This window comes from Acanthaster planci, linkage group LG02 (genome assembly GCF_054643075.1).
Source record: "Acanthaster planci isolate LZ-2023a linkage group LG02, COTS_SCS, whole genome shotgun sequence".
Taxonomy (NCBI): domain Eukaryota; kingdom Metazoa; phylum Echinodermata; class Asteroidea; order Valvatida; family Acanthasteridae; genus Acanthaster; species Acanthaster planci.
Genome location: NC_141778.1, coordinates 5,094,513 through 5,115,701, shown reverse-complemented (window position 1 = coordinate 5,115,701; position 21,189 = coordinate 5,094,513). Strand labels below are relative to the sequence as shown.

Sequence of the window (21,189 nt, the reverse complement as noted above, 5' to 3'; positions counted from 1 at the left end):
ACCTGGTCAATCACGCTATCATCGCCCACTGCCCAGCGTTGCTTATTACCAGCCTGCCCACCTCCATCAGCTACCATGTCACTACCAGGACGCTGGTAAAAATAACCCACGGCTGCATCATCTCGGGCTCGCTGGGGCGCCACCGGGGCTCCTTGCTGCTGAGGTCGATGGCTACCGGAAGTCTGCTGGGCAATGCGCGAATCATCCCATGCGTTGTCACTCATTTCTGTGCTGGAGCTCATGGGGTCAACTCCGTTCGTTTCTGGATGGGGATCACGCATTCCATGAACTGAAATATTTCATAAAAACCATCTGAAAAATGCATTGATGGCCACTTAATTAAAAAATATGTACCACTAAATTGTCTAAGTCTTCTTTGGTCTGAAAGACAATTTCCCTTTTTTTGTTTTTTTTTTGCTAACCAATCTCCGTGCTAAAAATGAAACAGCACTTTGATTTCATTTGCATCCCACTAAAACATTAAAGTTTTATATGGGAGAGATTACAATGTAGGTCCAAAATATCCCTACAGCAAAATATGCAAAAATGACACAACTGCAAATTCAAAGTAACAAAGCTCGCTGCCTGTCCACATCCACGTGCGGCCTCAATGGAAAGTGTTCACTGTGTGACAGTGCGCTCACGTGCATCGGTACCCAACAGCTTTTGCTTGTCGTTCCTGCAATTAGGGCATAAGTAATGATTGGTCAGTGTGACCCCCAGTGCAAAGCAGCCAACTGCCATTTCTATCAGCGCGCTAAGAATTCCACTCACTCATATGGAAAGCGGCTGCAGTCAATTTCCATATCTTGTGTATCAATCGCAGCTGTAGTCTGCCACTCGGTCGCGGTTCGTCTTCGCAAGTACTCATGTGAACCGCCTGACTCTCAGACACTGATCGGGAAATATTTGCACCTTATTTTGGAAAACGGCACGGTTTTGGCCTGTTTTTTTCTTGGTACAAAGTACAAAGATATGTAAGCTACATATACCATATGTACAACTCTTGGGGGAAATGGATCAGCATTTCTATTGGTACACTAACTAGAATAAAATCCCTGTTCGTGCCCTGTTAAACATCATGTAGAGCCTATGGCAAAAAAGGCTCATTTTCTGTGGTGTTCGTGGGAGCGGAGCGGACGTTGGACCCCACAGTTCTAGGCAGGCCTTAGGCCTACCGGTACAAGGATTCTACATGTACATTTCCGTTCACTCACAAGGGGACACTTCAAATTAGAACTCTTCTAGGAAAGAGTTCCATATGGCATATATTGACAACACTGATTTTCCCTTATTTTTCATAACAGCCATTAAAAAGTGATTGATAACACAACATAGGCCTAGGCCTAAATTGATAAAAAGTGAAATTTTGAGCTCGGAAAATTCCCAAGCATTTACTTAGAAAACACTTAGAATTTTTTCAGACAAGTCTCAGGAACTCTTTCCCTTTCCTAACTGTGAAGTAAGACCTGCATTGTACCAAACCATTTGATTCCAAATAATTTTTAAACAATGGAGGTACGGTGCACAATACTCAAAACAATGGACTAAATACACACAGCATGCAAGACACACGCAATCAACCACCAGAACACGGCGCGAATGACCCACCAGTTGCGACCCAAAATAAATCACTAAGAATTCCATTGATTTCGCTGAGCATACTTGTTTCGGAGCATCAGCTACTGGTGCACAATATTTGTCTGATTGGAGACAAATTATGGAAATCTTACCGGGATGACGACTGATTAACAGGACCCCATTAGTGACTCATCCCGCTCTCTGCGTACGACATCTTGAATCGCAAAGCATCATGGGAATTTATAATGCATGTGCAGAACGTATGACGTCACGATACTGGAATGCTTGTAATACGCCTATCCGATTCTGTGCTATTTTTCGATAAGTTTTTGCATGGAAAAATGTGCACAAAATTCAAGTTTATTTAATCACTTATTCAAACAGTAGAAAAGGGGAAACACGTGTCAAAACGGGCTCACTGAAACGAGGCTTAGCATTATGGCAAGAAACGCTGGTGGAGATATCGGTGAAGTATGTATATTTTACATGCACCCCAGGATTACTGAGAAGGATTACAATCACCCTGGGACTACTCAGTGGGCTGATTGGTTTTGGTTAGGTTCCTAGTCTTGAGAGGTAAAACTGGGAAGCTTTTGAACGCTATTATTTACATTGAGCATATCTATCACGCATGCGGGCATTTGCCTAATTATTGTATTCACAGAGGAAGGAAAACAGATGTTGTAACTAATTGTACTGGACAAAGGAATAGCGCCATCACTGCGGGACAACATTACAAAAATAATAGAAACAGGATATGAATGATTTTCGGCGATCATTTACCGTTTTAAAACGCCCAGTCTTTTCGTGCTGCTGAGTTTGAAGCAGGTTCTGCCATGCCGTAAATGATCATCATGCAATCCTAGTGCTGTCATCCTTTAATTGGAGTCCGGTATAGAGGTTTCCTGCCTCTATGAGTAGACATTCAGTGCATTTGGACCTATTTATTTATGACGATGTTTGGATTTTACCAGCCTTTTAATCTTGAATGAACTGTATAAGGAAAGGACATACACTACAATGCCAGGTACTGCCAAGGACAAAATGAATAATGTTAAACACGGATGTAATATTATAATACAAGACTGTCATCTAAGTTTCAGTGCACGAAAAAGTTTCTCCAAATCAACTGTAAGACACCAAGGTCCGATTTTATGGAATAAAACCAACACATACCGTTTATCAATTCAAGAAAAATCTTAAAGAGTTTCTTACTTAAAAGTGATTTTAACTCATAAATATTCATGGTACTATTTATATGTATTACGAAAGACCTAATTCTAATCCTTAACTGCCTTAATCTTAAACCAGCTAAATGTATTTGTATTGTATTGAGACGATTTGATTTTACTTATATTTCGTCGAAAACGTGTAGAAATGGAATTTTCATCGTAAGACGGGGTGCTGGGTCTCGCATAAGCCTCGGCCTTTTTTCCCCAGCATGCTACATCTTCGTTTATTGTAAATGAATTAAAATCTAAATAACATTGTGTTTCTTGTTACTCTGAATTTATTTTCATTGTTCATCTAGCTGCAATGTTAATGAAGATGTGAAATAAACCAAACCAAATACGGATGTACGTTTTTATGTAACCGATTTAAAAAAATTGATGGTCAACATGTCATGCACTAGACTGAGGGCTCCTTATCCAGTTTACGACCGTGAGGACTTGGAATCCTTAAGACCTACCTGAAACCGCTGTAAACAATGTATGTCATTTATAATATTTCATCATCGTTTCCGCTTGTCCGCAAAATGAGACATTTAAAAAAATCCTTTGCCTGACCCCCGGAAACATTCCTTGATCTGCCCCCAAATTAATTTCCATGAACATGTGGGAACTATGATAGCAGGTTTAGCATAACGGTAGAACGTGCCTGTGAGCATGCTTAAGTTTTCCTCAAAGTCTTCATCCTTTGCCCCCAAAATCTACTTAGCGAAAGGTCGTTTACTTTCCCCATTTGAAACCAAAACTACACAAAGGTTATACATTTTTAAATCACTCTCTTTAGGATTTTGAAAAATGAACACAGAAATGAAGAAAAAATTCTCTTGAATGATGGTCTAAATCCATACACAAACTAATATGAATTTTTGAGACGCGGTGCTGGCACTCCAGTTTGCTGACACACAGGTGACGTGGGGCGGAGGTGTCTAGTTGGCCTTGGGGGCCACCATCACTAACCGTAAGTGTACGTTTGGGAGAAAAGGTTGTTAGACACATCTCCCCAGCAAAGTTCGTGTCTCCTCAGTTCCATGTCACTTTTTGCAGGTCTTGAACTTGTATATATAGGCCTACATCTTACATTGACTGATGCATATTTCGTATCTTCTGGTAGAATAACCGTAATCTGTTACATAATGTAAATCAACACAATCATGGGAGTCCGTCCACAATGTCGTTATCATATCGCCGAGCTGTGTCTGTACGCCATTTTCGAAGTTCCTCAGTGGATAGATTTTGTTGCAACAGCACAGTCAGGAACTCGAACAGTTCCAAGGCCTTGTCCACGATAATTTCTCATCAGGACTGAGGTATCAACAGGGTTCTGTCATGTTGGCCATCGTTTCTGCCAATTCAGTTTTGTTATGGTCGTTTCTCCTTATAATTGTCCTCCTGCTCATCAGCTATGTTCGCGCAACGGCAAGGTTGATCAGCCGATCAGGTTAGATTTTTCCCCTTTCATCGTTACGTTCAATTCAAATCCTAACAATGTGCAACTTTTCTGTCTATAAAGATAACTTTTTTAATTGTGATATTAACCGGGTGTCGCTTTTAGATAAATTTGAATCGGGTGTCTGTGTGACCGCAAAACTTGTTGACGGCCCTTCGACTACCTACATTATTTGGATATTAGGGTACTTAATTAAGTCAAGGCAGGTTGCAGTGGAAATAGCACAATTTTCAAATTGCTCACTTTTGAAAATTTGGAAGTTTATCGCACTGGGAACACGAACCCCGAATAGGTAAATGCATGGAGTTAGTTAGATATGAGATGACAAATGAATAGTAACTAGTGATAAAAACATCTATGATGAGGGAAACTTAATATCAGTGGCGGAACCGTAAAAATTAAGGTGCAATTTCTGAGGGGTACCCGGCCGGAGGCTATAATAAGTGTGTGGCTTTTATGTGCACACCTTGGGGGCACCCTGGAAAATTGGACTTGCACTGGGGGTGGGGTGGGGGCCCCATGCCCCCCCCATATTCAACACCACGACTTTAGATGATCAATATTACAATTATTACAATCTATATCTTATATATAGCACCCCTAAACAACGATATCGGTAAGTTGGAAAAACTGCCAATATCTTTATAACTGATATACAATGTAATTATGATGCCTACCTGTACATTAAATGGGGTTCATTCTCGTCATGATTTATGCCTTAAAATTTCAAAGTTTTGACGTAGGCTATTTCTGTTGTCATTCTCAGTCAATAAAATTTCATGGAACTCGACATTCAAAGTGATGGTAATGCATGAAGCAGTCACCGTTAGGACCCTGTCACACCTTGACGATTTAGCCAGCGTATGTCGACGTATGACGCTAGCGAACGTCGAATAAGTTGTGGGTAAATAAGTCTTGAAGGTTTGCATGGTGAAGAGGTATATTAGAAAGTAGGTTTGCGGTAGCACCATGGACGTATCTCTTTTGTGAGTATTTGCGGTTCTGAAAAGAACCAGTGGTACTCGACGTTTCGAGCAGTATGCTCTGCTCGTCATCAGGAGAATGCCGGATACTGACTGGGAGTGGAGCTTAAGTAGTCTGGTGGAGGATTCTGGAGACAGAAAAATAAAATACTCTTTTCAGAACCGCACATACTCACAAAAGAGATACGTCCATGGTGCTACCGCAAACCTACTTTCTATTAAGTTGTGGGTAAGTTTTGTAAAGAGCACGCTGAACCACACTAGTACGGCAAGGTCGTCGAAAACTTTTATGCATGCATAAAATTTTCGACGCATTGCCAGCGTATGGCTATGTCCCGCATACTTGGGCCGTAAGTTGTAGGTAAGACAAACTATGGGATTGTTGACACATGTACGTCCACACACGTTACTTGTAAGTTACTCATAAGTCGAAAATAAGTGTCTAGCGTACCCAAAACTTACTTCTAACAAACGCGCCTTCGGCGCTTTACGCGGCGATCTTTGCTTCTAACCAATGAGTAACGCGCTTTGAACTTACGTCAGTACGCAGAACTTATACATGTACTAAAGTATCGAACTTATCTCCCACCCATGTTGACGTACTGGACGTGTTCCCCGCGACCATAGAACTTACTGAACGTGTTTAACTTACAGTTACCGTATAAGTTATCTATAAGTTATCGAAACTCTCTATGTACATGTAAGTCACTGATACGTAACGTATACGTCCAACTCGTTATGAATACGCTATGTATATGCCTCAAATTGACAAAAAAATATAATCGAAAGTTTAGCGTATTCACCAATTTTTTTCATACGTCGGCATACGCTGGCTGAATCGTCAAGGTGTGACGGGGTCTTTATGTACATCGAACAATGGACGGGTGGACGGTGCTCACGTTCGCAGCGTACTTGTTTTCTTCCTCGTTTTCTTGCAAACTTCATAGTCTTTGATTTGACCGATTGATCGAATTGCAAATATCCTGATTTCTACGCTATGGAGCTATTAATGTTTTGGGGGTCTGAACATCCGCAAACAAACGGCTGGAGCTGTGAAAAGGAGTCCTAGGTAGACTTGGGCCAGTCTACTACCTCCGGCACTCTGCGGTCGAGTCCGGTATGGTACGCACGGACGTACGTACGTACGGTACGCCAGCAGCAGTTTGTGCGTGTACGTCTGATGGTAGCACAAGTACGCGTACGTGTGGGTGCGGGGTTTTTAGAAACTCAAACTACGGTATCTTCCGTGTACTATACATGTACTTAACTTGTCTTGAAAGTAACTTCCCCTATTGAGACGTCAGACTTAACTTCTCGTTGAAAAAAAATACTCCCGAACCGGCTTTATTCAAGTCGAGTTTCCCCATCCGTCGCGTGTTGTGTAAAAATTTCCCGTTCGGCTATGGTCCGGTAGGACAACTATTCTTTATGGTGTTCCATATGTGCCGCCCGGTCAGATTTTTCAGCCGGCGTCGCATTTTTGGTTGTAACTTATGTCATTACGTACAGTTACGTCAAAACCAAACCCAGTAGGCCTATTGTTCACTCTAGTTGGTATTCGCCAACCTGTAGAGTTGCTGCCTGAGGAATCGTTTATCGCAGTAGTGTCTCTATACTGGTTGCAAAATGCGACACCTGTTGAAAAATGCGACGCCTGTTGAAAAATGCGACGCCCAACCAAAAATGCGACGCCGGCTGAAAAATCTGACCAGACGGCACATATGGAACACCATAATTATTAGTGCACATGTAAAGTTTGTATGACACTGGCAGTACACTGTGGTCCGTCCAAGTATTTAGGCCTAGCTAGCCGTAGTAGCCAAGTACTCACTACTTCGGTAGTACTAGTAGTTTACAGCTCCATGGTAGGCTCGTACATGTAGTAGGCCTAGTCACGGTTTCGAGTCAACTCGGACCCAAACCAACTCGGACCCATACCAACTCGGACCCATGCCAACTCGGACCCACGACCAACTTGGACCCATGCCAACTCGGCCCCAATACTAACTCGGACCCGCGACCAACTCGGACCCACAACCAACTCGGACCCAATACTAACTCGGACCCACGACCAACTCGGACCCACCATGAGTCAACTCGGACCCAACCCAAGGAACGTGATTAACTTGTTGAAAATTTTTATTTTGTGCACTTTTACATTTAAGCATTTGGTAAATGACACTTTTGCACTGCATGCTGCCGAGATTTAACGTCCTCTCTACACGTTATGCAGGGAAACAGTAGCACAGGATTCCCAGAATTTCTCCGTTTTCGAGTTTGAACAGGCATGGTGGTTAAAAACCGTACAGGACTAGATTTGATATCAGTGATGTCTTGGAACAAGTGATAAGTAACCGACAAGCGTCGTATTTTTATGGAGGCACATTTCCTATGACGTCTTATTTGCCGCTTGTAATCTGGAATCTTAATCAGGTATTAACCGTGATTAACCATAAAGACTGATTTTGTCACCTTCCATTCTTGAAACCCTATGATCGGGGAGTGGGAGCTTGGGACAACCAATGGGAGCAGCTTTTGGAGTGTGATTGACAGTACCAAATCATTGACGCCCTTTCGCCGAAGTTTCTTTTTTGGCACTCCAGATCACCAGCAGAAATCGAATGAACTTTCACCAAACAGCCCCCAAAGTTTTTGTTGCAATAAAAAGCCACAGATAGGCCTTCTGATGTACATAAGAGATGCTGCATACGTACAACAGATACTGCAGATATACACCAATGTCACGAATTTGGGATTAATAGTTTCCGGTTCAGAGTATTTCTTTCACAAAACGCCCCACAATGCGGGTCTATTTTGGATAGAGGCAGGCGGCTACATTCAGAGCTGAGCGCATAGTTTTACTGCTATTAGGGGGTATCTTCGGGAAAATGCGAAAAAAAAGTTCATAAAATTGAAATGAAAAGTGATCAATCTGGCCATAATCTTGAATTTCAAGTGGAAAAAAAATTATCTTGAATTTCCAGCGAAAAAAATGAAGGCCAACCTCGGAGGTTCAAGAGTCGGCGCTATTTCGGTCTAGTACGGGCGCGTATTTGGTGTAATGTAACCGTAAGACTCAGTGGGTCCGAGTTGACTCGAAGTGGGTCCCAAATGGCGTGGGTCCGAGTTGACGTGGGTCCGAGTTGGTTGTGGGTCCGAGATGGTCGTGGGTCCGAGTTAGTTGTGGGTCCGAGATGGTCGTGGGTCCGAGTTAGTACTAGGTCCGAGTTGGCGTCGGTCCGAGTTGGTCCTGGGTCCGAGTTGGCATGGGTCCGAGTTGGAATGGGTCCGAGTTGGTTTGGGTCCGAGTTGACCTGATCCCCTAGTCACGGGCAGAACTTTGGGCAGAACTGAGGGTATCTGGCAGGTTTCATTCATCTTCTTGTTTTGAATGCTTTCCTTATTGTGAGCCAATTTTATTTACAATGTTCGTAGACTACACATTCAGTACAATCTTGACTCTTGAGCAAATGTATTCGGTACATGTGGGCCAAGGCCTATCCTGTGAATGGATTTCATTCAGAGGTAAAACAATTCGGGATGGAGTACAGTAAATTTTGGGCAAGATTCAAGGTTGCGCTGAACATGGACATGTTTCAGCCAACCAGAATGAAAAATCAACAAGGGGACCTTATGATACGCGTACATATATAATGAATGACAACGTCACTGCCGTTTCAGGGAGCAAGATGTCTCTACCAAGAGCAATACTGGAGCAGCTATGGAGCCTCTTCCTATTACTGTGGTACTGCTTAGAAGCCGTGATAATGGCATGCATCCCCCGCTCAATGCGGAAGCGCAAAAGTGTAGTTGGGGAAATTGTGTTGGTCACTGGCGCAGGTAAACATTTTTAGTGTTTATTGTAATCTAATATTTTCTTGCACATAAAGTATGTGTGTGTCTGTTGCTTGACAAAAACATCAGTATTGTGCCTACAGTCACCCAAAATTAAGGATATATATTACCACCAACTTGGGTCTCTCATGTACCAGTTTACTACAAATACCTTACCTTCTCTTATATTCAGGTAATGTTTGTGCGTAATCTTGACCTACATACTTATTTCACTCCTCAAGCCTCTCACTTTCACCTCCCACAAACCCGCACTATCCTTGCCCAAAGAACTGTTAAATATGAGGGACCCAAGTTTTGGAACTCATTATCAGATTCACTTAGAAATTTAAATACTCTGTCAGCTTTTAAAAAGAAATATAAGATCTCTTTGTTAAATACATAATTATTCGTAATTCTTACATACACATATTTCTGTGTTTTCGGCAATTAACACTTATATCTTAATTTAACATACCATACTGGTTTCAGGCTACACAAACTTGCAACTACATATTTACTTATTTTGTCTGTCTTTGTGTGTGTGTGTTTGTAATTTAATAAGTAATGTTACAAAAGGGGCCCAAATCTACAAGCATTGCTTTCATTGGGTACCCCTCTACAGTATCCTTTCTAAAGTGTGTTGTAGTATCATTCAGTCCTATTTATGTATTTATTAAAAGTTTTATTATCGTGTGTGATTATTATGCTGTAGAAAATGAAATAAATCTTGAATCTTGAAATATCACTGGCATGACTGGTGCCCATCTACCTGCAGAGAGAGCAAATTCTTTAGCAGAAAATGGTGTGATGATTGCGTTAGGCAAACAAAAGCAAGCATTGGTTTATTCTCACTTTCTTACGAACCTCAACCCTCCTAGAGCTAGTACTTGTTTCCTTCAAGGGCCAGGACTCTGCAGTATTCAGATAATTCCAGGGAGTTTGTGATGATCGGCAATATACATATAATCTCTCAGGCGCCAAGTTTTTAAGTACTTACCCCAATATCTAGCAAAGTCGACAGAGACCTAAAACTAGATTGTCTTATTCTCCTTAATCCCCCAATAATGCAAGTCTTGAAATTACCAACTGAACATTATCGAGAATTAGAATTCCCTTTGCACATGCTTTCATGTGCAGTTCTGCTTGCTAACAATGAACAAAGGATTACGTGGATTTGTCATTTCACTACCAAACCCCCCAAGCGTGACCCTACCTCCTTTTTTTGAAAGGAAGCGGAATCGGTCGCTTGCTGGCTCAGGGGTTCGGACAGCTGGGAGCTACTATTGTTCTGTGGGATGTCAACCAGGCAGGCAATGAAGAGACAGCAGATCAGATCCGTGAGAATGGAGGCAAAGCCTACGAATATACTGTCGATGTCAGCAACAGCGAGAAAGTGTATGAGGCTGCTCTGAAAGTTAAGCAAGATGTCGGGGATGTGAGTAGAATTTGTCAGATTTACTTTAAATGGTCTTGGGCCATTGATTGGCTGCGTGATTAGTCATGCAAAATGTCTCTGACACTCTCCTAACCCGACCCCAAAGCAACGTAAATCATCAACAGGGGATGTTCAAAGTATCCAGCATTGTTTTTGAAAGGAAATATGAAGTGTACTTTCATTTTGTGTCAGTCAATTGTGTTGTTTGGAATGTTCGTATTTATGGAAAGATTGGGACCCTGAAGTAGTTTGAAGAAGCACAAAATAAAAAACTTTGAATGATGCCTCAGTCAAAAAGTGTCCAGTGGATGCTTACTTTTTTAAGCATGTTGCATTGCCTTCTATTGAGGCTTTGCGTGCAAGCCATCTTGCAGGGCAGCTGTATTGTTCCACAGGCAGACCTCTGTGTGTACCATGTGGAGCAAAATCACTGACCTGCAAGATGGCTGCCATGTACACTCTCTAGAAATGGGTTTCGATTTTAGCTTTTAACCCCAACAGTACCGGGCGTTGTTAGTGTACTCAGTACTACAAAATACTACGTAACACTCTGAGCCTGAAGGACCTAGCGCTACAAATTACTATTTCTGGCTAGGTTTATTCCGTTGTTACTCGTACAGAGAACAATGAAACCATGCATTCATAGTGTCACAGCACTTTGTGGTACATTGTCTTCTCTATTGTATTTTATGGCTTCAGAGAATAATAATGTCATGTCCTCTTACAAGCGACAGGGCTGAGTGCTACATTTTACTACTAAGTAGTACTTTGTAGCATTCGGGACTGTTAGGGTTAAAAGAAGAGGTGTGAGAATTCAGCTTTTTAACTGATTTCAGCTTTTTTGTCTAGATGTTGACCCCAAATTTCAGCTTTTTTGTACACATGGTCTGTACAAAAGTATAGGGACTTTTACATTTTGGCTTTTGCTGGCTGTTTTCAGTTTTAATTTTAAGTAGCCACTCACACCCCTGTAAAAGGCTCAAAGATCTTCCAGTCAGCCTTCAACTCAGTCACTTTGACCAGCAAATAAAATAACAGACAACAAAATCTTAAGTTTAGTCTATGAAGTGAATTGTGAAAGTTATTCCAGCATTTTAAATCATTGAAATGCTACATGTATTTCCATCCCTTGTTAACCTTCTGTACATGTTTATATATCTTTTTATTTCATGGAAACGTTAGGTGACAATCTTGGTCAATAATGCTGGCATCGTCACTGGGAAATCATTTCTTGATTGTCCCGATCACATGATCAAGAAAACAATGGATGTCAATATCAATGCACACTTTTGGGTGAGTAGCTAAAAAATTCACGTGAGATTGTAAAATTTCAGATTCACACTGTCTGATGAAAAGTATATGAAAACCTGAGTGTTTTAGTAAAGATGATGTACACCATAGTGCTATTTCAAATTACTAGGGCGCTAACTCGTCATCCTGCCTGGGAGAAGTTTTGACGCCTCCTTGGTGCAGACATGTCAAATTCATGCATGCATTTGTAGGACATAACGCAATCAGGTGGATCGAATTCTGAATAATGCAACGCGTATGCAAATAACATTTAGGCCTACAACCGGTGTCATTTAGCATGACACATTAAATAGCCTCGGCAAAGTTCATCTTCAGCGGTTCATCAGTGTGCACAAGTTTGCATTGTTTACGTGAAGCAAACCAAAATGCTCATTTACTAATTGTGCCTTTTGTTGTTTGTTGTATCAGTTTTGTTGATGCATTGTTTAGAATAGACTCAAACATGCTAATAGCCATACATAAATTATGCCAAATGTGGAGTTTTTGTTTCTGCCTAAAGATGAATGCACCCAGCAGGCTGCACTTTGCAAAACGAGGTAAAGCTCTAGTAATTATATAGCTCTGTGGTATATGAACACATACAGGTACAAATACGGCCAGTGTTATACGTTTAAAATTGTCCTCTAGTGATGCAAGGGGATTTACAGTAAATATAATTATCTTCAAGCAAACTTGAATCCTGATTGGTCATCTCCTAGCATCAGTTGTGTCATGATATCCCGTACTAGCTCCATTTGGTTGAGTAGGCGATAAGCTACATGTTATACTGGATGACAAAAACTATACCAAACGCTGAAGGCATTTATTAAAAATATATTAAATGTATGAATAATTTGATTACATCCTCAAGTGTTACTAGGGGACGTGCACTGGCAGGCAATGAAAGTGCACCATTAATTTTTTTGTCAAAGAATCGGTAGTTGTGTTATTCACAAAGAATTGTAGTGTGAAAAGGATTAACCAGACTCTGGGTGTTACATTCACTCCACACATCATTAATTACGGTGTCTCCTCATGTAAGCCAGGCCATATTACTGCAGTTCCTCAAGAGTAAAACAGTAGACCTGAATATGAAGTCTTACATCCGTATAATTTCAGTGGCTACAGCAGCATGCAATATTTTAATAGGCAGGGTGTGTCTTACACGCAGTTTGTGCATTTAATAGGACCTGCGTTTCTGACGTCAGTCATGTTTTTCCTACAAGTGGCTGCTAAAACTACAGTTGGCCGTCGGTACAAAAGTAGAGAATGATTCACAAAGTGTTAAAAATCCCAAGTAGCAATTAGAATGCATGTACTACTAAATATGAAATGAAAATATAGCCCTATTTAAAATTAGTGGGACAAATTTCCCCTTTGACTGAATTGGAGGTAAAAAAAAAAAAAGAAAAAAAAAAGATATTTCTGCAAACTTTGGCCGCCCATACAAGTTGCAGGCAAAATGACAGTGGTCTATAATGGAGGTAATTATAACTACATGCAGGCATCGATGGCTGCTCCCTGGACACTGTAGCCTGTCAAGCTACATAGTGTGGAGCACACTACGCATCTCTTTTTTACTGAAGAAAAACTTTTGTTTCGTTTTTTAAAAAGTACAGATTAGACATCTTTAAGTAATTGGCCTGATTTAATGAATAACTTTGGCACAGACTCTTTTGCCATGAAAGCAGGCTCACTTGTTTTGCCATTTTTGTGCAACCTGCAGACCCTCAAAGCTTTCCTACCATCCATGATTGCTAAGGACAAAGGCCACATTGTGAATATAGCCAGCCTGGCTGGTCTGTTTGGAATGAATAAACTGGTAGACTACACCACCAGCAAGTTTGCTGCAGTTGGTCTCCATGATGCACTGCACTATGAGTTAGTGTTCAGTGGCAAGGCTGGAGTGAAGACTACTGTAGTCTGTCCGTTCTTCATTGACACTGGCATGTTCAGTGGAGTCAAAATCAAGTGAGTGCTGATGTTGCATTTCAATCTTCATGTGTGGAATAAATGCTTGTTGCATTATTGCATATCTTTCAGTTTAATCCAAAGGTGGAAAGTCACTGGACAGGTGTGTAACTCTGGGGGTATGGGGACGTGTCCCCACTCAGTGGAGGTACTTGTCCCCAGTTGCTCCTGTGTGTGGAATTTTGAAATGTGCACAACTTGTGTACTTGTAAGCTGCAGTCAAGTGTGGATCTAGAACCAAATATTCAGGGGGTCATGCTGGTCTTTTTGTTGGATGGGTGATCCCCGCCAATTTTTTTTTTCCTTTAACCTTTTTTAGCCTGTTTGAGGGGTGAGGTTACATTAGTAGACTTGTTACGCGCTTTCGGATGAAGGGCAATAGAATAGACCCCCTAAATCACTTTTCTCTCTTTACTTACAACACAAAATTGTTTGGCTCCATGTGTTGCATCCCCTTTTCCCCAGATCCGTCCTTGGCCGCAGTCAGCTTTCGATGTCCCCTAAAATATAGGGTGCATCCTTGGGTGCCCCCAGGAAGATCACCCCAGTTACACCACTGTCACGTGGATGGTTCTTTACTTGATATGATGACATTACAATACATTTCATATTCAGGTAGAAAAGAAGACTGTTTCAAATTTCTTAATCGGAGAAATGTAGCATACATGTAACTGTGTCAATTTTCTTTTTTGCGTTTGGATATTCCTTTCAAAGACTGACAAACTCTACTCTTCATAGAGTGAATCATCCCTACATGGATGGAAATTATAATCTGACCACATTCTCCTCCATGCTATTTACCCCAGTCAAAAATTATATTATTAATTGCAAGTGTTCTGATAAGAACTTTGCAATAGAAGGTATTCTCTACTGATTTTTAGCTCCTGTTAATTTTTGGTATCATTAAAACTCATTGGCATGATTTTTCTTGTACATACTCTCTGCACACTGGACGCCTTCAGGGCTTTTTTAATGTTGATATGTTATGATGTTACTAATACCATCTTCTGTAATATTTGTCCATGCAGAGATCCGCTCTTGACATTGCCACTTCTGAAGCCATCCTATGTCGTCAGGAACGTTATCGATTCTGTGCTTCTTGAAGAGCAGATGTGTGTGCTCCCTCGACACATCTTCTTGGGAGTCCTCCTGAAATAGTCAGTGAATTTTGCTCGATAGGTTCCCTCTCAAAAAGCATAGTAACAAATCATAATAGCAAGTTGGAAAGATTGCAAACGTAAGTCATTTGCTTGAAAACAAAAGGCTTAAGTTATTTGCTTGAAAACAAAAGGCTTAAGTCATTTGCTTGAAAACAAAAGGCTTAAGTCATTTGCTTGAAAACAAAAGGCTTAAGTCGTTTGCTTGAAAACAAAAGGCCTGTATAACCTTATACCCATTTACGTAAACTAAGCAACTACTCAAAAAAAAGCAGAATGTGCTGTTATGAAACATGCTGTGATAAAATGTGATTGGCTTCTTGTCATTGTGAGAAAAAATAAACACTGGTGTACAGTGATGATTTACTCGGCGTTGTCCCAGGTATAGTGCCAGAATCAGTACCTTGAAAGGTACAGTCCATCGTCTGCAGTTATCCAAAAAGTGGCTGGCGAAGTTTTTATTGAAAAGCATGCTTGGTTAAAAGTAGTTAAGGGGTGAAACTCCCTCTGAAATTGTTCTTTCTGACAAGCCGTCATTTTGAAGAAAACAGTGAAAGAAGGCCGTTTCCAACAATGCACTGGGAGGTTTTTTTTTTGGAAAACTGCCATAAGCAAGTGCTATTGTTTACACGCCACGCAAGCATGTTTAGTATTCGTCAGTTCATTGCATGACAGCATGTAGCTGCATTCATTCAACTGAATGTAAGAACATGTCCCAGACTCTGAATTCAGGCACAATTCAAAACATGAAACAGCAACGTTTGATCTGAAATTGGAATCCTAGAATATTGATTTTCTCGGAATATACATGTATATTCTAAATGATAAACTAAACTAAATGTTAAAGGTACAGTCCACTAATGGTGAACTGTACCTTTACCATTTATCTTATCATCCAGGCTCTCTTTTCTTATACATGCAGGATTTCTTTGAAACTACTCAGCTAAAGCCTTAAGAGGTGACATTTGAACTTGGGTGATATTCCATGAACTGATACAGATTTTCATAGTTATCTTTATTAAAAGGGTTAATCAGCATTACCCATAATTACTGGACAACCAAATAATCCAATTAAGTGTCTCAATTATACAGTACGGAAAAGAGCACTTCAAGTTTGCCAGGATGTTCTCGTCATAAAGTACATGAAGGGGTGCTGCAAAACTGGGAATGCCAAGCAGTTTCCCCCAAAAGGAGCCCCCATGTTGTTTTTGTGCAAACTGACAACAGGCCATTTTTTAATCTTTCTCCTCACCCTTTTATCCCAAAGTGTGTAAAAAGCTCCAAAATGTAGCCTCAGCAGTCAGGCAGGAAACAAAAAGTTACTTACAAAAATTCCAACATTTTTGCCTCCCCCCTCCCCGATTTCTCCCCTATCAGAATATTCGCTTCAGGATCTGCCTTTGCTGGGTAATACCACTGTATGTGGTACAGAATAACATGCATAGCTGGCATTTTGCTAGGAAGTATTTCTACTTAAAATATTAGTTTGGGGTGGTAGGGCTGTGCCAAATTTCGGAATAACCAAATATTTGATTGATTATCAAATATTCAAATATTATTTTCTGAATTTGAATATTCGAATGCAAAATTCATGAAAAGGTAGGAAATTTTCTTTTGTTTTAAATGAGAAAAATTGCACTATGAAGGCTTGTTTTGAGCAAATGAAAAGCGACAGAAATCTTACGAGTTAAAAAGTAAATTATTCATTAAACAAAAAGGAATAGAAATTTTCCACAGGGTAAGAAGTATTTCTATTGTTCATCTCTTAAATCTTGCTAAATCATGGCTGGAGATACTCCTAGATGTGAGAAGCTATTATATTAATTACAATGTACAATTGTTTGTGTGTTATTGCAACTGATTTTGTATGGTTTGTTCATCTAGTCGGCACGGCCGAATGTTTGGATATTCAATCGAATTGAAGGTCAAATATTCAAATGGTGAATTATTTGAATTGACTCAGCCCTATATACGTATAGATATACAGTCAATGGAAATGCCCACTTTCTCTTTCTGAACTGTAACAAAAAGTTGCATGTAGCTGGGGCTGGCATTTAAGATTGACTGTTTTACAGTAAAAGCAATCGACTTACAGTGGCCTTGTTTTGTTCGTTACGTCATTTTTGTCTCTCTCTCTTGCAGCTGGTTGCCAGAGAAGGCCACACTGCACATTTTTCGGCGTTTGGGCTTTGATGAGTGTATGTCGTCATTTGTTGGCAGAGGCAAGCGGGACTGAATTATCCACTGTGAAGTTGGAGATCAACTTTTTACCAAAGTTTCTGAAGTCATAGTTTAGTGTTTAATCCTTTAATAAAGGTATGAAATGCGTAAACATTCATTTAAGAGTAGCTCAGGAGCAGAATGGGGTTGATTAATGCCTGAGCTGAAGGCAAGGGACATCATCAGCGTCTATTTTCCTGAGCCGGTCTTCAGTGAATGTTAATGACCAGCTAATTCATAAATACCTTTTGAGCTACAATATAAAGATGATAAAGTTCCAACAATTTTGTTTAGCCATTTTACATCATTGTTCAGACATCCCTCAAGTAATGTATGTTCCTCTTGCGAGTAGTCATAAACGATCCTCTTGAAATGGAGACTAGTGTGCACTTTGCACATAATGCTTGAGGTGGCACACAACCAGTCCTTACTCTATCAACAGGCCATGTGATGGGCTCTCAACTATTAGGAATGTCTAAACTGTCTAAGGTATTTATGAATACATGTAGGATTGAATTCATTGAATAATTCATTATCTATACTTGGTGTTGGAGATGCACACATTCGTATACCAACAAACCAACCTGGTGAAGATACTAACAGTTCTATTCAGTTGAGCTGGACCCAGGGGCCCTCCTTGTTACCTGTGTCACTTTGAATGACCGACTAACTAGGTATAAATAATGTTCTGTTGTGAGCTTTGATACACCACTGGCCATGGACACTGTCTACATACAGGTCAGTGTGGACAGCTGAATTTTATGGCTTATTTTTACCTGAACTTCTGCCTCGTGATCACTACCATTTCATGCTTTCTTGTAAAGCACTGAAACAGTTCAGCTTTCCAGCTTAATGTACATGTACACCTAACAAGCTTGTGCAGTGCACAGTGTGGACCGTTCAAATAGTACCTTTTTTTGCAGCTGTTCCTGTGCAAGAAACCCACACATACAAGTGTGCAAACACCTTCAATCATGGACTCCCTATTGTTCCTCTTTTGTTCATACTTTAACTTTTCGGAAGACCTCCCATATGTTTAGTACACGTTTTCCAACCGTGGACTCTTCAGCAACCGTGGACCCTATTGTCCCCAATTGTTATAGGTCCACGACTTGAATGTGTATACAAACTCAGGAGTATACTCACACACACACATACAAGTGGGTATTGAGGGTTTTGGACTACTGAAATCGTATTTGGCCCAAGTTACATTAGGGGCCGATGGGGGGGGGATTGGCTTAAGTTACATTAGGGGCCGATGGGGGGGGGATTGGCTTAAGTTACATTAGGGGCAGATTGGGGGATTGGCTTAAGTTACATTAGGGGCCGATGGGGGGGGGGATTGGCTTAAGTTACATTAGGGGCAGATTGGGGGGATTGGCTTAAGTTACATTAGGGGCCGATGGGGGGGGATTGGCTTAAGTTACAAGTAGGGGCTGATGGGGGGGGGATTGGCTTAAGTTACATTAGGGGCAGATTGGGGGGGATTGGCTTAAGTTACATTAGGGGCCGATGGGGGGGATTGGCTTAAGTTACATTAGGGGCCGATGGGGGGGGATTGGCTTAAGTTACATTAGGGGCCGATGGGGGGGGATTGGCTTAAGTTACATTAGGGGCCGATGGGGGGGGGGATTGGCTTAAGTTACATTAGGGGCCGATGGGGGGGGGATTGGCTTAAGTTACATTAGGGGCCGATGGGGGAGGGATTGGCTTAAGTTACATTAGGGGCCGATGGGGGGGGGATTGGCTTAAGTTACATTAGGGGCAGATGGGGGGGGATTGGCTTAAGTTACATTAGGGGCCGATGGGGGGGGGGATTGGCTTAAGTTACATTAGGGGGCCGATGGGGGGGGGGATTGGCTTAAGTTACATTAGGGGCCGATGGGGGGGATTGGCTTAAGTTACATTAGGGGCAGATGGGGGGGATTGGCTTAAGTTACATTAGGGGCCGATGGGGGGGGGGATTGGCTTAAGTTACATTAGGGGCCGATGGGGGGGATTGGCTTAAGTTACATTAGGGGCAGATGGGGGGGATTGGCTTAAGTTACATTAGGGGCCGATGGGGGGGGATTGGCTTAAGTTACATTAGGGGCAGATGGGGGGGGGGATTGGCTTAAGTTACATAAGGGGCCGATGGGGGGGGATTGGCTTAAGTTACATTAGGGGCAGATTGGGGGGGATTGGCTTAAGTTACATTAGGGGCCGATGGGGGGGGATTGGCTTAAGTTACATTAGGGGCCGATGGGGGGGGGATTGGCTTAAGTTACATTAGATAAGAGTCACAGAGGCAAAGCTCAGATATCAAGGACTTGCAAATTGCAAATCTGGTTTGGTTTGTGTACTTTATGTTTGTAGGTAGTAATATTGTAGAATTGCACTGTGGTTACTTGTGGAATATTTTAATAGTAGTTGTTCATAGGACGTTGTGTTTTTTCAGCATGTAGTGAAGAGGCTTTGCTTGTGTTCACTATCAAGGGAAGGGACCCTTACATGTACGTTTGTGAAAATCATATTTTAAGCTTTAGTTAACGTAATTCGTGTGTGCGTCTTCACACTTTTTACGTAACTAGTTACTTTCACATTATTGAATTACTGCATACCTTGGAGTAGCATACATGGATTTGAAATTTCCTACTTGGGCCTGATCACATTGTGTTTGCATCTTATAATAAGAGGGGGAATTTTAAGAGGTTTTACGTCGGAGAAGTTGTAAACAAGGAATTGAAAAATCTCAACTGTTCTGCAAGTTTTCTGTTTTAGCGTAAGCTGAGATGAACTCATAAATTACTGTATTTACAGTTGCAATCGACTGAGGGATAATTTTCCCCGAAATACTAAGAAGTAAGGAATATCAGGTCAAAGTCATCAGATAACCCACAAAGAAAGGAAGTTGAACCTTTAGTTTGTGTGTAACTTTTTATTGAGGATTTATTGCAGATATCTATGGAAGTTTTTTGTGAGGTGCCGGGAAATTTTTTCACAAAACTGTAAGGCTAAATTTCATAACAGTGGTTGGAGACTTGAACACACGTGTCCAATATTCATTTGTAATTTCCTTCCTATCTTAACTGTTGAATCGTGAAAGACCCTTACTTGATATAGAGGTATGGTTATAGCATTATCAGTGTGGATACCTTAAAAACACGCCACAACTAAAGTAATAAATGCCCGTCAATGAAAATATGTCGTAATGCAATGCAACTTGTGTTTATTTCGGGTAAAGTTTACTGTGCATTTTCTGCACATAGTCGGAATGTGTAATAGTGTGTGGGTGTGAACTTTGATACACAGATGCCGACGTCTGTATCTTTGTGATTTGAATGGGTCAATATTTTAAGTACTTTATGAAAGACAAGATGCCCTTGAGTAAACAGACACCCGTCGAATCCGCCGCGTTTTTGTGCGTCTTGGTTAATAAAGGAATAGAGATTGAAGGTCGAAAGAAAAAACCTACAGGCCAAGTTGCCGCGTAATAGCAAGGTCTGCGGACCAAAATGTCGGCTGAAGGATTCCAGGTCTTTTTCCTTTCTATCTGGTATTTCATCGAATCTTTCTTCAAAACGTGCTTTGATCTTTTCGTGCCTTCGTTCTTTCGAAGTCCAAAAGATGTAACGGGCGAGATCGCTTTGGTGACGGGTGGTGGGGCCGGCCTAGGACGCCTGATGGCTGTTGAGTTGTCGAAGCGTGGGGCTACTGTGGTGATATGGGATGTCAACCAGCACGGTAACGAGGAGACAGCGCGTATTATACGAGAGTCAAACGCAGGAGACGTGTACGCCTACACGGTGGATGTCAGCAAGGCCGACCAAGTGTATGCTGCGGCCGAAAGAGTTCGACAAGAGGTCGGCGATGTGACGATGCTAGTCAACAACGCGGGAATAGCACATTACAAACCGGTCTTGGAGTGCTCTGATCGTCTCATTCAGAAAATGGTGGACGTTAATGCGATCTCACACTTTTGGGTAAGAATATCGAATGCAGCTCAGTCCAGAAAGGTATCAGGGTGGCATTGTGAATGTAATATATAAGGAAATGTTACTTA

General features: G+C 41.3%; 3 protein-coding genes across 14 annotated transcripts in view; 2 read left to right on the top strand and 1 right to left on the bottom strand.

The window, feature by feature from the left end:
• Positions 1-1,855, bottom strand: part of LOC110989498 (pumilio homolog 1-like) — a 50,770-nt gene extending 48,915 nt beyond the window's left edge. The window contains exons 1-2 of one of the 5 annotated variants that reach the window (XM_087132913.1): positions 1,734-1,855; positions 3-289 (exon numbers count right to left, since the gene is read on the bottom strand). In XM_087132913.1, coding sequence (XP_086989039.1) covers positions 3-281 — 279 coding nt within the window. In that variant the 5' untranslated portion in view covers positions 282-289; positions 1,734-1,855. Of the gene's footprint in view, positions 1-2; positions 290-1,611; positions 1,708-1,733 lie in introns of those variants that run through there. The other 4 variants (XM_087132914.1, XM_087132912.1, XM_087132909.1 and 1 more) reach the window with 4 other exon arrangements.
• A 2,370-nt stretch (positions 1,856-4,225) lies between these two features.
• Positions 4,226-18,401, top strand: sdr16c5 (short chain dehydrogenase/reductase family 16C member 5). 8 transcript variants are annotated; one of them, XM_022253903.2, is made up of 8 exons: positions 6,996-7,138; positions 8,573-8,596; positions 8,922-9,080; positions 10,304-10,509; positions 11,692-11,802; positions 13,526-13,770; positions 14,799-14,927; positions 17,070-18,401. In XM_022253903.2, the coding sequence occupies exons 3-8, from the start codon at positions 8,930-8,932 to the stop codon at positions 17,161-17,163; spliced, it is 936 nt and encodes a 311-aa protein (XP_022109595.2). In that variant the 5' UTR covers positions 6,996-7,138; positions 8,573-8,596; positions 8,922-8,929; the 3' UTR covers positions 17,164-18,401. The 8 variants fall into 8 exon arrangements, with proteins under 8 accessions (XP_086989059.1, XP_086989061.1, XP_022109599.2 ...); XM_022253904.2 differs by having other exon boundaries at positions 8,573-8,607; XM_087132933.1 differs by lacking the exons at positions 6,996-7,138; positions 8,573-8,596 and adding an exon at positions 4,226-4,248.
• A 2,170-nt stretch (positions 18,402-20,571) lies between these two features.
• LOC110989492 (epidermal retinol dehydrogenase 2-like) overlaps positions 20,572-21,189 on the top strand; it is a 7,427-nt gene continuing 6,809 nt past the window's right edge. Inside the window, exon 1 of the mRNA XM_022253899.2 lies at positions 20,572-21,109. Coding sequence (XP_022109591.2) covers positions 20,642-21,109 — 468 coding nt within the window. The 5' untranslated portion in view covers positions 20,572-20,641. The remainder of the gene's footprint in view (positions 21,110-21,189) is intronic.

Excerpts from the sequence above, each read along its gene's own strand:
- sdr16c5 (XM_022253900.2), top strand. The coding sequence starts at position 8,666 with ATGTTCGTAGACTACACATTCAGTACAATCTTGACTCTTGAGCAAATG. Across the intron at positions 9,081-10,303 it reads TGTGTTGGTCACTGGCGCAG|GAAGCGGAATCGGTCGCTTG; the intron begins GTAAACATTTTT and ends TTTTTTTGAAAG. Across the intron at positions 11,803-13,525 it reads ATATCAATGCACACTTTTGG|ACCCTCAAAGCTTTCCTACC; the intron begins GTGAGTAGCTAA and ends TGCAACCTGCAG.